General features: G+C 39.4%; 1 protein-coding gene across 1 annotated transcript in view; it reads left to right on the forward strand.

Annotated features, from left to right (window-relative positions):
• The first annotated feature begins 1,006 nt into the window (after window positions 1–1,006).
• RET (ret proto-oncogene) overlaps window positions 1,007–16,949 on the forward strand; it is a 43,050-nt gene continuing 27,107 nt past the window's right edge. The window contains exons 1-8 of the mRNA XM_062580460.1: window positions 1,007–1,046; window positions 2,939–3,190; window positions 4,851–5,144; window positions 5,653–5,894; window positions 8,956–9,157; window positions 9,608–9,807; window positions 14,849–15,107; window positions 16,219–16,344. Of these exons, the coding sequence (XP_062436444.1) occupies window positions 1,007–1,046; window positions 2,939–3,190; window positions 4,851–5,144; window positions 5,653–5,894; window positions 8,956–9,157; window positions 9,608–9,807; window positions 14,849–15,107; window positions 16,219–16,344 (1,615 nt within the window). The remainder of the gene's footprint in view (window positions 1,047–2,938; window positions 3,191–4,850; window positions 5,145–5,652; window positions 5,895–8,955; window positions 9,158–9,607; window positions 9,808–14,848; window positions 15,108–16,218; window positions 16,345–16,949) is intronic.

The following is a 16,949-nucleotide window of genomic DNA, read 5'->3' on the forward strand; positions in this document are numbered from 1 at the left end:
CCACACTGTCAGCATTTCAGAGCTTTTTACTTTGGACTAGCTCTAGTCTGGCACCACGGTGAAGGTGGTTAATGGCTGGAGTGTGACTTCTGGTTTAGTTTAGTCCAAAAAGAACTGAGCTCAGTTGCTCCAAGATGATTCTGCAGCAAGAGCCAAAGCTCTGTGAGTAGGGGCTCTCTGGAGATTCACTTCAAAAGCTTCGTTCTGATCCAAACAGACACTCCAATATCGCTGTTCCCCATTATGTGCATTAGCGTTTGCTGAACTGGCTCTGTGTGCACCTCTCAGTGAAGGCTTTCTGTCTGATACGAAGACTACATTTAATATATGCAGACAGTGATCTTACTGTGTCTATGTGCATGTCAAGATTAATGTCTTTGTTTAAGACAAGAAAATAAATAACTACAACTCTAAAATACCTTTTTCTCCTTTTTCTTTGTCTTTCCCAGTTTCACCCTTTATATATATGTAGTCTTTATACATACTCCGCTTTGTGTGTACTCTTTACTGGAGAGGCTTTCATGTCTCTGCTGTGGTGCCAATTCTCCCACTACATGATGTGTTTGATGATGAACGGTCCCCTTCTCTTTCCTCATTAACTTTTCATAATCCTAGATTCAAGTTAGGTTTAGTTCAGTTGGTTAGAGCATGGTGCTAATAATGCTAGGGTCACGGGTTCTATCCCCGTATGAGCCACTTGTTTGAGGATTGGACTAGATGATCTCCAGAGGTCCCTTCCAACCTTACCAATTCTGTGATTCTATGATTAGAAAAAGATCTTATACAAAATAACGCAGGAAAATCTGTTCCCTTGCACTAGGGCTGGACTTGCTGTTTGGATGTCGTTGCTGTTAATAAACTGCTTGTTAGGACTTCTATTGGTACATCTTCCACAGCTTCTCTTGCACTTTAAAAAAGGCAATTGGAATGGGATTCTTTTAACAGGACATGTGACTGGAAAAAAATTGAAATTTAAGAATGTTGAAGAATCTAACTTATGTACAAGATGGCGATGGAACGGGAATCAGTAAGTTTTCAGATAGCGGGTAGAAACCGTCAAGAACCATTGGTTAAATTGCCTTTCTAAAAGTCTTAAATAGAAGAGGTTACTGGCTTCTCTTTGAATTAATTACTTTGGAGAAAATTCATCTACTGTATTACTTCAGCGCTTTATTCATATATTGCAAAGTACATGTAGAACAAGTAATGGGCAGCTGTAAATCCTACAGATATAATTGCATCCAGGGATACTGATGATGTTATGAATCATTACAAGGTACAGTGGTTTCTGTGGTATTTCCACATGAAATTAGAGGTCTCTTGTTTACAGTTTGTTTGTGGTCTTCTCCCTTTTGTAGAATAAATACATGGATCCAATAATAATAATATAAAATAAATGCCATAGCCTGATACTATTTTGAAGATGTTTTGGTATTCTATCTCCAACTTTATTGCTCTGTTGTCACCATTTCCAGTTGTATCTGGCTTTATTTTAGCTAAGCTAGTCTTCTGTTAATAACATGTGGAAATTGTTACTATTTCATTTGTTCAGCAGATGTGTGAACCTTTTTTTGTGCCTTACACTGTATTAGATCAGAAAAAATGATGCAAAGTTTTGCAAAATGCAAGTGTTCTGTTCTGTGGGAGCAAGTGCTGGCTGTCAATGCAGACAGCAAATGAGAGTGACAGTCTATTCCAGTATTTCTGTGTTCATGGCACATATCAATGAGTCTCACTGTGTACATACATTACAGGTGGGATTTCTCTGAGATTCATTCGAATAATGGCCTACTTGTGCACCCAAAGAAGATGCTAAACTTCGTTCAGTCAGTTGCAGTGGGTACGGGTGTTGGCTTACCTTCTGTGTTTCCAAAAATCCCAGCCAAACTTTACTTGTTTTTAATCTGTAGGCCATCTTTGCAGTGATCCTGTTTGATGATTATAACACAGTCTGAGTTTCTGTCAGGCTTCATACAGTTTTTGACAGCTCAGTCACACTATTTGCACTGTGTTTTCATGTTTACTGATTCTTCTTTCATTGCGTATCAGCCATTACACTGTGATCGGACTTGCAAGCAGTAGAATTGGACAAAAGGTGTAGGAAAGGAGTAGAGAAGCAAATGCAAAAGTGACCTGGTAGGATGAGAGCGTCTGAAGTGACAGGCATCAAGGGACAATTGAGTCCTCCAAGTAAATGTCTGCAATGGGAGAGAACATAGAACAGCAATGGGTCAGTCACAGCCACTCTGTTAAAAATAGATGTTTCCCTCCCCTGTCCAAGCAAGTCAATTCTGATCTCCCCCCATCTCTAATATTTAAAGTACTTATAGGACAAAAGTATTAATTTTATTTAACCATCTCCTATTTTCGGTACCAAAATCATCAGGTTGGCCGATTTAGAAAGGGGGACAGCCACTAAAGAACTTCTATTTAAAAGAGGTTCTATGTAATCCAATAAAATGTTTGAGAACCATTGATACATTTCTGTGCTTTCTCAAAATAGAAGGTGTGTTTAGGCTTTAGTGTGTGATTTTTGTCAGAGTTTTTTTCTTCTCTGAGTATCATCTGTAAGATAATGGAAGAATTGCTGAGAGTTACAGACATGAACTTGAGTAAAATCTGGCAAGCAGAGCTTCATTAAGCATTCTACTTCAGCTGTGGCTGTGTTTACAGCAAAGCAGTTCTACTTCCAAAAAAAAATAGATTTTTTAAGTTAAACATAAAATGGGGCAAATGTTTGCTGGCTGTATCTCTGCATTGAGCTGCTATAAAATTATACTGATTTATGCCAAATGAGGATGTGCCTTTTTTGATGTCTTCTTTAATGCGCTTAAAAAATGAAGCTTTCAGTTCTTTGGAAATGCATCTCTTGAGAAAATGTCAATGCAAAACTCACTTAACTGGGAGCAACTCTCCTGTTGTGTGACTTCCTTTGCAGCTGCCTTTGGTCTCTACTTTCCCAGGAAAGAGTACTCAGAAAATGTCTACATTGATCAGGCAGCAGGTACGCCGCTCCTGCACATCCATGCCTTGAGGGATTCACACGGGGAAGTGGCCCACTTCCATCTGTGCCAGAATCTCGTCATTTCTCGAGCAAGATCCCATGAAAATCACTGGTTTCAAATCAGAGAAAAAACAGGACTTCTCTACCTCAGCAAGAGCCTAGATAGAGAAGACTTTAATACGCTGTGTAAGTATGAGAAGACTAGCTTTTCTTGTTGAAGTATCTCTTAATAAAACAAAGTTTGTTGAGATCATGAGATTTATCCAGCAAAATGTAAGCATCAAATTTGGAAAAAACATTTATGTATTTTAAAAGAGTATCTAGACCCAGCAAAGCCCACAGTGAATGCAGGGAGCCATATGCCAATGTAAACACTAACCTGGGTCAGATCTTATCACTCTTGCTGTTGACTCTAATATGGCAGGAAGGTTATACTACTTGAAATGAATTTTCTGTTGTCTACAGCTTTAGTAAGTGACAACTTGACATTAGGATTTGCCATTTGTTCATCCACTAATGCAAATTAAGCCAATTCATTTGTGTTATTTCGGGGCATTAGTGGCCAGACCAAGGTAGCTAAATTGGTTCAAACTCTCATCAGGCCCTTGAACTCTGGTAACATGGGCTCACAAAATACATTTGTATCTAACACTGAATAGTTAATGTTTAAGTGTGCCTCTCTTTATCTCTTGAGATTTGACTTTTAAAAAAAATCTTGTGAATTATTTCAAATTTTTCGTCTCTTTTATGCTCTAGCAGTAAATAGGTTTTGGTGATTTTGATCTGTGAGGAAATTAGGTATCATTAGGTGGTGAAGGAGGATATGGGTGAGAAGTTAATGGCATACCACTGTGATCAGTTGCAGAAATTCTGCTATAAAAGAGTGTAGCTAGCTGTGGAGTTTGTAAGGGCTATATATTAATGTTATCCTTTGACTTACATTCCTTAGATTTAAATGTTCAAATTCAAGCACTTACTGCTTTATTTTTAAGTGTTTAAATTCTTGATATCTCACCCATTTTCACTGTGCGTGTTGGTACTTGGTGTTTAGGAATCACAACTGTGAAAGCTCTTTGTAATCAAACACAGGAAGAACCACTATGCACAATTTGAGAGTCTTAGAGGGTTTTTTCTTTTTGGGGGAATCAAAGTGACCTAGAAAGTCTTTTCAAGTGAATTAGATCTGTCTCAGAGATACTATCATTCTGTCTGTAGTTGAACCAAGATAATGAAACCAATTGAGGCTTGAGGATATCTTACTAGATGCCACAGGCTGATTTTAGCTTCTGTTGTTATCTTTAGCCAACTCTTTATTTCAGAGTAATGCAACAGTTTGTCCTATACAGTTTGGGCCATATCCTCAACTGGTATAAATTGTCAGAGTTCTATGACTTAAAAGACAGCTAACAGTGTTTGTGAGTCTATCCTGGATGCTGGGATTCTAGTTGCTATTTTACTTGCTCCTCTCTTCCCCCTGCCACCTCACTCTATGCTAGTCCATTCAAAAGCAGTTTTGTCAAAAAGCTGATTACTGACAGTGACCTGTTTTGTGTCCGTGTCCTAGAGAGAGAACATTGGCATTGTTCAGTGGGATTGAACATAAAACATAAAATCAGGTAGTAACACCTATAGTTTTTGGCTTATTGAGGTTGTTAAGATTTAAGGCCCTGTAGTCAGTAGGTGATGTATGTGCTCAAAGTTATTTTTGTTACATAATAGAACTATGTGGCTGTTTGTGGAATAATGGACAAAAGCATGTAATGTGTTAAAATATATATATATATAAAAAAATCTTGGCTTGTCTTGTATCAAATATTTCCTTTGCTGTGATTTTTTTTTTCTGTAGCTGTAGGAAACTGGATGTCATTATCAAAGGTGATGCTGTATGTCTTCCTTTCATCCCACCCTTTCCAAGAGAAGGAATGTGACTCCGCTACTCGTGCCACAGTGTACCTCTCCTTGATCAACGCTACTGCACCAGAATGCAGCTCCCTGACAGCAAGGCAGCTTTGCTTCACAGAAATGGATCTTTCCTTTCACATCAAGGAGAATAAACCACCTGGCACATTTCATCAGCTCCAGCTGCCCTCGGTTTATCATCTATGTCAGAATGTCAGTGTTTCCTACAAACTACTAGCAGGTAAAATGAGACTGAACCACTCGGGGACCAGCAATATTTGTGAACAGCCACACTGTTAAGATCTCTCTTGTAGTAGATGCTTTAGATTGATCATATACGAGGAAAACCCATTGCAAGTGTGAACAGAGCCTGAAGATTTTTGCCTTTGAGATGTACAGAGAGGATGAGAAGGACTGCCTTGTTCCCTGAGGAAAAGATTGGTTTTCCAAGTTGCACCTGCCAAGAACAGATTGAGAATATTCTGAGCTTTAAATTGCGCTTCTTCTAGATTGTAGGATCTTTTCATCAATTTCATTTGTTCTCTGTGTGCCTACTATAGGTCTGCCACTGTCTTCCATTCACTTTTGAGTCTGCCTTTTATCATGCAGTCATGACAGTCTTTTTTAACCTATAATAGCTATGTCCAGTTGGATTTACTGTATTGCAAAAGAGTACTAAAGAAGAAAATTCCCAAAGCCTTATAAGTGGAAGTAGTTGTCCCTATTTATGCTGTGACTATGTTTTTCAGCTGAAGGTCTGCCATTTCGGTACAATGAGAACACCACTGGCGTGAGTGTGACACAGCGCCTAGATCGAGAAGAAAGAGAGCGATATGAACTGATTGCCAAATGTACTGTGAGAGAGGGCTTCAGAGAAATGCAGGTTGAGGTGCCCTTCCTGGTGAATGTGTTAGATGAAGATGACTCTGCTCCCTTCCTTCCCAATGGCACTAATAATGCAGATGCTGTTGTGGAATTCAACAGAAAAGAGGTAATATTCTCCTTTATCTACTCTCTGAAGTAGGAACACAACAGTGGGAGGCATGCGTACTGGGAAACTCTATGCTCTGCATAGTACATTTTGGCACCAAGCATATGATCACACTGTACTCTTCAAAGCTGTGTTTATACAGTGCTGAGTCTGTAGAAGAAGAAAAAATTTTTTTTTCTTGAGTTATATCTTATTTACGTCCCAAATAGATAGCTCCTCAGGTCTGGACAGACCGCTGCTGATATCCCAGCAAGGATCTTTGTATTTCCCAATACTGAGTTCTGCTCTGGATTTATTCAGGATTGTTTCCACTAGGTGACTAGAAATTGAGTGTTCTTAGAACAAATGAATGTATATATCCTTCCTATATATGAGAGTCTATATAAGATATCAGAAATACATTAAGAACGTTTATTAGGATTCTGTACCAGAAACAGGAAATTAGGAGCAGCAGGTGGTTATGCAGCCTTAATTCAGTCTGTGCAAACTTCCATCTCCATGTGTTGTGTGAGGAATAAATTTGATTGGAAAAATAGTATGCAATTATTAACAATCCTCATAATAAAATATACACAGAATGGAGAGTAAGGAAGATTATCAAAGCCTAAAGTGATATTTGGGGAGCAGGTTTAGCTCAGTTGGTTAGTGCATGGTGCTGCTAATGCCAAGGTCGCGGGTTCAGTCGCCGTATGGGCTATGCTGAGGGTTGGACTAGATGATCTCCAGAGGTCCCTTCCAACCTTACCATTCTATGATTCTATGATAAGAGTTCCTCAAAGCATCAGAGAGCACCAAGAACCCTTACTAGCCCTCCCCAGGGCCTCCCCCGCCCCCGCAGGCTCTGGCCCCATTTCAGCCTAGCCCAGCGCCATGAGCCCTAGCCCTGCAACGCTGCAGCAATGCTGCACTCCAGCCCCACAACAGCCCTGCCTGGCCTTGGCCCATCCTGCCAGAGGTGCCTGATGCAGGGGCTAGGACCACCTCAGCTGCCCTGCTCCCTTGGTGTCCCCTTGCAGTGAAGCCTAGCCCTCTCCCACTGGGAGTCTCTGCTGCTGCCAGCCAGGGAGTCACCAGGCCCTGCTGCACCCTGACAAAAAAGGAGAGATTTTAAGTGTTCATTTTTGTTAATGTAGACTCTTAAGCAGTCTGAAAATGGGGGTGCTGCTGGTTTCCTTTGTTACCTAAACTTGTGCACAGAGACAGCTGTCTTAATAGGCCAACAGAAGCGTCATCTCTCTGTTACTCCAGGTGCTCTCACCAACGCCCAGGGAAGCAACACGCTGAAACAGAAGTAGCTAAAAAAGGCTGGAAGAGGAGTCACCTCCAAATATGAGTTGTCTGTAGGAGTGCTATCCCTTTTCAGACACCATTTGAAATGATAGATTACAGAGAATTCACTTAATGTTTCCAAGTACAAGCTATTAAGGGAGATCTTTAGGACCTTGCTTTGAAGGTGTTCTCCCACTTTTCCCTTACTATGCCATGGTGATCTTTCAGAGGTCTGAACCCCTGGATACCTTTGTGTGTGCCCCCTGGTACCACACAGGGGTACCCACACTTTCTCTTGTCCCAGCAGGGAAGTCTACTGCTTGGTTCTTGGCTCTTCACACCCCAGCACCAACCCTTAATAAATCAGTGTTATAGTTAAGGCACATCTTTATGGGCCTAAATTATACATCTTCTGTGAGAGCACTTCTGTTTCATAATAACAGTACTTTTTTTGCAGTTAGTTTTCCCTTTGAAGTGTGTTTTGCTCATGTTGTATCTGGAAAGTCATGATTTGGGGAGTTTGCTGCCACCTGCAGACAGGCGTTGACAAGACACTTGTGAACACATTACATTTGCCAGGGCAGAAAGTAATTCCTTTTTTCGTTTTGAAAATTTTGAGACTTGGGAATTTCATTGAGCTCTGAATGAGAGGAAGTCTCATAAAAGTGTCTTATGAAGGGGAATATTATAATGTGCTTTATTTTGATCTGAGATGTTTTTACATGCAGTTGAGATAGGAAAGCTTAAACAAAATATTTGAAACTTGGTATTTTCTCTTTGAAATTATGTGCCTGCAAAGCATTCATAATTTAATGAATTTCACTGGCATTTTGCAGTAAGATAAAGCATTATTTTTGGAAACTTTCAGTCTTTTCTAGTAGCTAGATAAGCTTGAAACAGTGGAATTAATGTTAATAAAAATCTTAAAGGCCTGATGGTTTCAGTGTCCAGCTAGAGAACAGCAATCTAGTAGAATAAGCAGAAGACAGATGACCCAGGCTGCCTCTGTCACTTAACCGTGCTATCTCAGGTAATGAGTCTGACCTGTCTAAATGTGCTTCCTTGTCTTTTAAGAACGTATATTACTAACCAGTAGCTTGTCAGTAGTGTCGCAGAATAATATTGATCTAAAAAAAAACCCTGAAATGACTATATGACAAGGTTGTTTTCACTGCTGCATTGGTGATTGCCATCTTCTTTTGAGTCTTCTAACTCTTTGTCAGCTCTGTATAATTAGTTAAGGATTCTCTGGTGTGGATGTTCATTAGCATGTGTCCCTGCCTGTCCTATACACCTGACTGACAGGTCCCTTAATTTCTAGATATACAGTGTGGTGTGGATGTACCACATCTTGTTACCATCTACTTACAAGAAAGCTTGCCATTATCTGCATCGTAAGGCATTTGTTTGGAAATTCGGAGTACTGTAGCTGCACGCTTTGAGGCTTGAGTGTCTCTCCTCACTAATTTACCCATTTGGCAATCTTTGACCTGGATTAAGTGGAGATTGCAGTATCTACAAACTGATGTTCAGGCTGGATAAGATGTCTCTGCTTAAGCCCTGAAAGTGAATGGGACAACTAAGTGTCTTTCTAAAATGCTGCTACACATATTCTGCAGGTGCAAAAGAGTGTGAAATAGTGGTATCCTGAACCTGAAAAAGAATTTGAATGAAAATGGTCTTGAGTGAAAGTTGGAAGGCTGTATAGATCAGTATTTTAATCCCCCAGTCGTGTATCAGGAGAATAAAGCCTCAAGGTCATTCCACAATGTTATTTATGGTTTCCTTCCAGGGAACTGTTCTTGCAACACTAACTGTATGTGATGCAGACACCACACCTATTTATCCCCTTGAAAGCAGCAGAAAGAAATACACAGGAACCATCATTACAAATGATCCATGGATAAATGAAACATTTCGTGTGGAGCACATCTTCCATGAAATACACTTCAGCCCGAATGGCAGCCAAGTGAGGGGAACTCTACATGAATACAGTAAGGTCGCCTTCTTCCAATAAAGGAGAATTTTCCTGTTAATAATTGACCAGTAATCATTTTCATTTCCAAGCATTGTGTAAATAAGGATTAGAAAAAAACTGAGCAATTTCAAAATAGCAGAACACTGAATTTTAAACATATATTGAAAAACTGGAGTATGTGCATCCCTGAGATAGGGATCGTATGGGATGATGTTCTGTGCAATAAGCAACAGGTTTTGATTGTAGGATCCTCAAAACAGTAATTAGAAGGGAAGAACATCTCTTCAAACATCTTGAATGGTACATAGTATAATTTTATAGAAGCTATATTTTTGTATTTAACTATCTCCTTTTGTTTCCTGTTAGGAAAGTCTTTGATATTTATAATTTGATTGAGATTGCAAAATCAAAAAATACATTTATAGATAATGTGAGCGTGTGATATGACTGATTTTTTCTTTTGCAGAACTAGTACTGAATAAAAGTATTTCAGTCACAGAGCATCGTTCCTTCCAATTGGATGTTTTGGTGAATGACACAGAATTTCATGGTCCGGAAAGATCGGTGATGCTTCACTTCAATGTCTCCATCCTCCCTGTCAGCATTCAGTTTCCAAATGTGACTTACCAGTTCACAGTGAACAGAAATGCTGAACGTTTTGCACAAGTAAGAACTGTGTTAATTATACCTTTACGTTTTGTTAGCGACTGAGCTAGTAGATAAATCACTGTGGTGAGGTCTAGGAAATCGAGGTTCTATTCCTTGATTCTGACATTGGCCAGCAAATCAATCTGTCTTTTGTACTCAGGCTCCTCTGCGAAACTTTGAATTATTATGTTCTCCTTTTTAAATTGCTTAAAGATCTGCTAAAGAAAAGCCTTATAGAAAATCTAACAGTGATGTTATTTTTGTGCATCAGACCTTCTGTGTGCATCATTGCACAAAGTAGGAGACAGCCCCTGCCCCAAAGAAGTTACAAATTAAACAGATCCCCCTCTATTACAGTAGTCACACAGTGTAATGTAATGTGATTTGTTTTGCTGACCAGCACAGTAATTCATATACCAACATATCTGTAGCTCTAGGAGGAAGACTCAAAGAGTACTTCAAAAGCAGAGAATTTTTAGCTATGTTTTGAGCTACACTCCAGAATTACATATTAGAAATGAAATATAAGTCTTCTAGAAGTGTTTCTGAGCTTGGCTGCTTCCTCACTGATTTGAGTGTGTACTGACATTATCGTTTCTACTCTTCCCTACATAGAAACAAAATTGTATATTTTCAACAATTAGATGGTTATTTCTTCCTGCTTCTATGGTGCAGCTGAGCCCATTTCTACACATTTTCTTTGCCAAGCCAACTTTCAGGAGCTGTCTTAGAATAGAGACATGAATGTGTTCTCCAGTATGCATATGGATAAAGCTTTGGATGGAACTATTTTAAATAGAGAAAATGAAAAAAAGTGATATCAACATGACTGTTTTGCTGGATGTAGCCACAATGGATTCCAGATACACTGGACACTAGCCTCTCCCACCATGTAATGACAGAAAAGAGGCCACACATTGAGGTATTAATAGAGAGAAAAAGAGAAATATAGTGTAGTCAGAGGGACTCGAAGCCTTTAGCAGCTTAAGCATAAATAGCTGGAAGAAAAATCAAGGGCAAAAAAAGAAATTTGTTCCAGCTATTGAAGTCCCAGCTCTACACATTCCAGTATGTTTAATGGCTTTTCCCTAGGTAATGGCTAGTTAGTAATTAATGTGTTTCCTAATTTAACCCTCATTTTAGCTTAATCACCATCATTGCCATTAATAATGCCTTCCAGAAACACTTTCCAACAGGTTGACATTAATCAGGTGAAAATTGCAATGTAATTGCTATGGAACATGCGCATTAATAGGCAACTAGTTCAAGATAATTAATGTTATGAGAGTGAATATTAAAAAATCAGTCACGAGCCATTTTGAGGGAGCTGCTGAAATGTACACCTCATTACTAAATAGACCTATAAGGCTGCCGCTGTATTTATAGCGCAGAGAAGGATTGCTACTAAAATTTGATCATCTCAGTTGCAGAGAAGACCAATTCATTACATATCTTTTAAGGAAAAATTCTATTATTTTACTCATCTCTAAGCCTCTGGCTAATTGATAAAAAGAAAGAAAAAGAAAAGCTATATTCCATGGGTTTTTTTATTTAGTCTGGTGAAGTGTACTATAGACTGATAGCTCTTGAGAGTATAGAACAGGCCTTGCATAACCAGTTAAATGCCACTGATCAGTCAAGGGTCATTTTACACACAGTCTGCACTGAATATCCTGAATAAGAGAGGGATATCAAGTGTGCTCAGATAGTGGACTACCTGCAAAAGAGCTATATTGTTACCAGACTGTTGTGATTCCTTGTTACTGCAACTTCTAAATTTGCAGACATTGGTCCATTAGAAGCCTCAGAACATTTTCTGTGCTGTTTGTGGAGATCACGAGACTTTCGGCATTGTGGGTTGTTTTGGTTGGTGGTTTTTTTTGTGGCACTGAGCTGTGAAAGCTTTATTCTCAGTGCTGTAGAACTGAGATAGGGTGGAACCTGTGGGTTTCCCCTATTAGAAATAACGTCCTGGTTGTGCAGGACACTCACAGTCTAATATCTTGAAATGGGCCCCAGCAATATGTATGTCATTAAAGTGACCTGTAACTAATTGTAAAAAATGTAGAAACTTGACTGTTAGGTATACATGAAAATATATGTAAATTAACTGAATTCTTGTGTGTGTGTATTTGTGTGTGTGATATATATATATATGTTTACATTTATACACAGATTTTATACGTGTATGTGAGTGTGTGTAATAATAATATGAACTAATGAATTCTCTATTGTCCAAATTAAATTTGGCCAGACTGTGTTTACTTGGTGCATACACTGGATTGTCTCCACACATGCATCTGAAGTCTAGATGTATGCAATTTTCTCATTCCAGATCATAAAACCAAAAGAAGTTAATGCTTTAAACCTACCATTTTTGGATTTTATCATGACAGTCAAGCATTTGAAATGGAATTTAGGGTTTCTGGAAATAATGCTGCTTTACGATAACTATGTAGTTTCACTGGGTGGCAGTAGTAGCAGGGAAAAGCCGTTTCTTACATGAACGGAGAGCTGCAAGGCTTCTCTTTCTGTGCTGCCTAAATGCAAATTCAAAAAGAGATTTTGTTCTGATTTTCAGCCAGGGAAATGCAGAACTCATCCTCGCTCTGGAGATGGTTTTCTTAATCGATTAAGGCATTATCCACTTATTTCTGAGACTGCATTTGAATTTCAGTGCGGTTTGACTGGAGCACAAGTCAATGCAAGCAGCTCAGGTCCCAGCACTCCTTGTTATTAAAGTCTTCTGCATAATTAGCTATGATGTGCCAGAGCAGTGAGGAAAAGTACAGAGCCAAATCAATATGAAGGCTGAACTGTATCTTGCCCTAAGGAGAATACGGGAGCGTGAAGAAATGATTAACTGCTAGGCTGATGCCATTTGTCTGTTTGAGCAGCTAAATGAATTGAATAACAGAAGCATAGCCTGATGGTACAGGCTCACCCAGTGGCATTTAACTTATCAAAGGACTTAGAGCCCTATTGACATTTCCTGAGACAAATGCTGAATAATGTAGGCTGAGATTTTTAAAGAGGTTATATGTCCAAATGTCCCTGGAATTCAGTGAAGAGGAACATTATCATTATCCAGACTTTATTAAACTCTGGAGCTGACAAGATGATTTTTTCTGTTACTATTTCTGGTAATCGTATTTCTATGTTAAATATTGGGTGTCTTGCAAAATGCATCTTTGCTGGTGCATTATATTAATGTCAATCCTGATTGCTATGCTCTTTGCTACCCTCCTTGATGAGAAAGAGGAATTGGCTGTTTCTACTCCATTCCTATGGGGCTGTGCCTTCTTACATTTATAATTTGTGTTCTTTCCAGAACCTACGGTACAGAACAAAGTTAAAAACTTCAGTATTCCCTAATGGAATTGGGCAAAAAGAGAAAGCCCATCTTTCTTGTACAAACTACTTCAAAGGGGCATTTTTAGCGTTTCTTTAAATGAAAAAGAGAAAGCAAAACTGACCTGTGCTCTACAGTAAGGATAATCTACTGCTCAAGATCTCCCAATTTCATGGTCTTTCTCCCTTTTGCAGGAAACTGTTGTTGATCAAAAAGCTGCCTAGAAAAAGCAGGTATGGCAGAGAAGACAGGACAGTCTCAGTCTAGTCTATGTCAGTGGTTAATGCGACATGAGACATCGTGTTCTCTTACTGTATCAGAGAAGCACTGTCTGAGGAGTTGCAAAACACTGCTAGTTTCACTGCAACACCAAGGCTAAGATGACCTGGTTCGGGAAGGGACCTTACTTTCCTTCTGTCTAGACAAAAGTTTATGAGCAGGTGCAATCTTTTACTTTTTTTTTTCCTTCCTGCCAGTCCCAGAGTGCTGTGGAGAAGAGCAGCCCTGAAGCTGAATACCAGAAATGGCATAGCTTCTGACTGCATTAGTTGTCTGTGTGTTTTTCTGACACAGAAAAAACACATGGTGCTAAGTGGCCAGCCAGTGACATGAGTGGGAATAAATTAGATGAAGTCAGCATATGCTGGGACAGAGGATGCTTCTAGAACTGCAAGAAGCTCCTCTCTGACTTTAAATAGTCCAGGTTCATAGGAAGAAGACAGTACAGAAAACATTTTTTAAATATTCCTTAATAAAAGTGCTAAAACTAAAATGCACAAATATGCTTTTACCAGTGTTAGTGTTACTTGAAAAAACATCTTAACTGCAGCATTTGAAATGAATACACCACCAAATCCCCTTAAGTAACACTCCACCCTTCCCATTGCAGTTTTCCCCATAAGGAAAGCCAGTGCCTCTGGATCTGGTCCTAATCCCACTCTAGCAAATGGAAAAAACAAAGAGAGCTTTGGATGAGTTTGTGTAGGAGCTGGACAGGAGTCAGGGCTTTACATTCCTGTGCTGCTTAGATAAACATTTTCAGACTGGAGAACGCTTAAGCATAGATATTGTGGCAGTCAGACGTTCATATATGGCAGATCCATGTATTATTTTCATTTTTAAATGGAAGAGTTTAAAAAGCTTTGCCAGTGAGAGACAATGAAGTTCTCGTTTCTTTTAAGGCTTTCTGAGAGCTCTGTTGACCAGGAACTTTTGACTGTAATACAGTGGAATGGAGGTATTAGCAATTTCTGTTTTATTGAAGAGAGTCTCCCATTTGCTCACGCTGAGCTACTTGCTTTGTCAACAAAGCTTTTCTCATGGATCAGCCAGGAACAGAGCAGGGACTGAACCCAGATTTTCCCCAATCACAGGATTGTGTTCCCACGGAATATTGCCTGCCATCAGCTGCAGGTACCTGTATTTCACAGAGTCTCTGGGTCATAGTTTTTGGTATCTCCACTGTTACCTGAAGGCAGTGCTGCTACCTTGCCTCTCAGTTTTACTGAGAGTAAATCACGTTTCAAGCATTCAGGTACTGTGTTATTGGTAGAATAACACAGTGATCTCTGTATTCAGAGAGATCATGTGATCTCTGCAAGCTGAACACTGCTCAATTTTCTTTAAGATACTTTTGAGAAGTACAGAGTATTTTTGATGTATAGTTTTGTTTCTGTTTGTGATTTCTTTGTTGGTGTTTGAGCCTAGATAGGAAAAATCTGCATTGAAAACTGTATGAAATTCTGCGGTGTGAACATCACCTACAAGTTACTGTCCCCCAATGTAAGTTGCTATGCTGTCGGCATACTTCAAGGCCGAGAAGACAAATATGGAAGCCTTTATGTGAATGATTCCTCAGTGCTGCGCAGACCTGAATGCAAGGAAATACAGTACACTATTCAAGCTACAGACAGACAGAGCAGGAAACATGCCAAAACCCTTCTCACTGTTGTATTGGAAGGAACTCGTAAGTACCTGACTCAGTTGGAACAATTTACTTATTTACAAGTGTTACCAGTATTGGGTGGTGTATTAGTAGGGTGGTCTGTAAACCTGATGACACTGGCAATGAAAATGAGTCTGAGCTACACGGTACAGGCCCAAAAGTTTGTGGTTTTATTTGGAGTTCCCAGTCAGACCTATCTATAGTAGATACTTGTCTGGGTAACTAGTGTATGTAAAGGTAGTGTACCGTGTACAATTCCTAATGTTCATGATGACATTTGATTTAGAAGAATATTGTTGTGTGTCCTTTATTTTGTATTTCACATATACCTGTGGAAGAATATGAATGAAACCACAATTGTTCTAACAAAATACATTTATTCAGCCATCTTCTCTTATCATGTTTCCCTCCATTGTTACTTCTTTAAACTTTGTTCAACATCTATGTAGCACTTGTACTGACTTCATTTTACTGCGGAGTTCATAAGGGCAGAGTGTTAGAAACTCGATAAGAACCATGGCAGAGGAGGATTACACTGGAAACTTGTAATAATTTCTTTCCAGTCAAATTGCACTTTGTGTAGAACCTTAAAATTCTACCTGGCAGTTGCTTCAGCTCCCTTGTATCACATCTGTGATAGCTCTGTTGCCATGTGGGAACAGGCTGAGGAGAAGAAACAAAAGTCTGCAGCGGGCTTTCCTTTTTGTTAGAGCTGAAATCAGACATACCTAACTTGCTTTTGGGCTACTAGTGTATTAAAGGCACTGAATGTTTGCCTTTAATTACAAGTTTTTGTACAAAGCCTGGTGTACCTGGTGTCTCTGTTTTTCTATTATCAAGCTGTTAGTGCATTTCTGCGGTTCCAGCAATCAACAGCCTGCCATCAAGAAAAGATAACAGTCCCATCGTGATCCTACTGTTTATCTTTTTATTTCACAGAAGAAAAACACCTGGACTTTTCTTTAACTGTTATTGAAGTTTATTAATGGTTGGGTCAGTGCGTACTCCTTACTTTTCTTTTCTTCCTTCCTCTCTCCTTCCGAGAGAGGATTTTGTACTTGTCACTCGAGCTGATTTGCATACGTATTCACCTCTCCTGTACTGTACTGACAGGATACGTTCTTTCCGACAGTTTTAAAAAAAGAAGAGGACTGCCCTGACTCTTGTGCTGTGAGTAAGCACCATGCTGAATGTGAAGAGTGTGGTGGCCTGGGAGTGTTAACAGGAAGATGCCAGTGGAGACAGGGGAGTGGAAAAGGTATGTTCCTGTTGTGTGAAACCAAACTTCTGTTTAGCCATTATTGATCTTTTGACTTTGGTGGATATGCACCTGTTTGTTCTAGCTGGACAACTTGGTATGATAAACTACACAGAAGCTGTGGTTAAAAAAAATAATGATGATGCCCAAATGAAAGCTTCACTAGGAAGAGGAAAGGTTAGGTAGGAATGGTTCATTCCTAAACTTTGCCTGGTTGTGTTGAATGTGGTATGTACAATACAAAATGCTAGTTTCCCTGTTACTGGTTTTGCACCATTGTAACTGGAGCAAATGGTTTACAGCATGCAAGATAATCTCTGCAAACATGAATTGAGTTTAGAGCATAATTAATAAGCCTGTAAGCAGATATGACTGGGCAGATACAGTCAGCACAGAAGCAGTCTCTCTGCTTTCCATGGCCTGTAACACAGATCTGACAGGTGACGGTACTTTTGACTATTCCAGAGCTATGCTTCTGTGTTCGTGCTTTATCCCTTCAATCTGCATGAGTATCACAAATTCTTTTCAACTGCCTATAATCTTCATATTCAAACACGTGTGAAATTGTGTGGACGTATCCTCAGCTGTGAAAGCCACTCCTCATC

The sequence above is a fragment of the Rhea pennata genome, chromosome 7 (genome assembly GCF_028389875.1).
Source record: "Rhea pennata isolate bPtePen1 chromosome 7, bPtePen1.pri, whole genome shotgun sequence".
Taxonomy (NCBI): domain Eukaryota; kingdom Metazoa; phylum Chordata; class Aves; order Rheiformes; family Rheidae; genus Rhea; species Rhea pennata.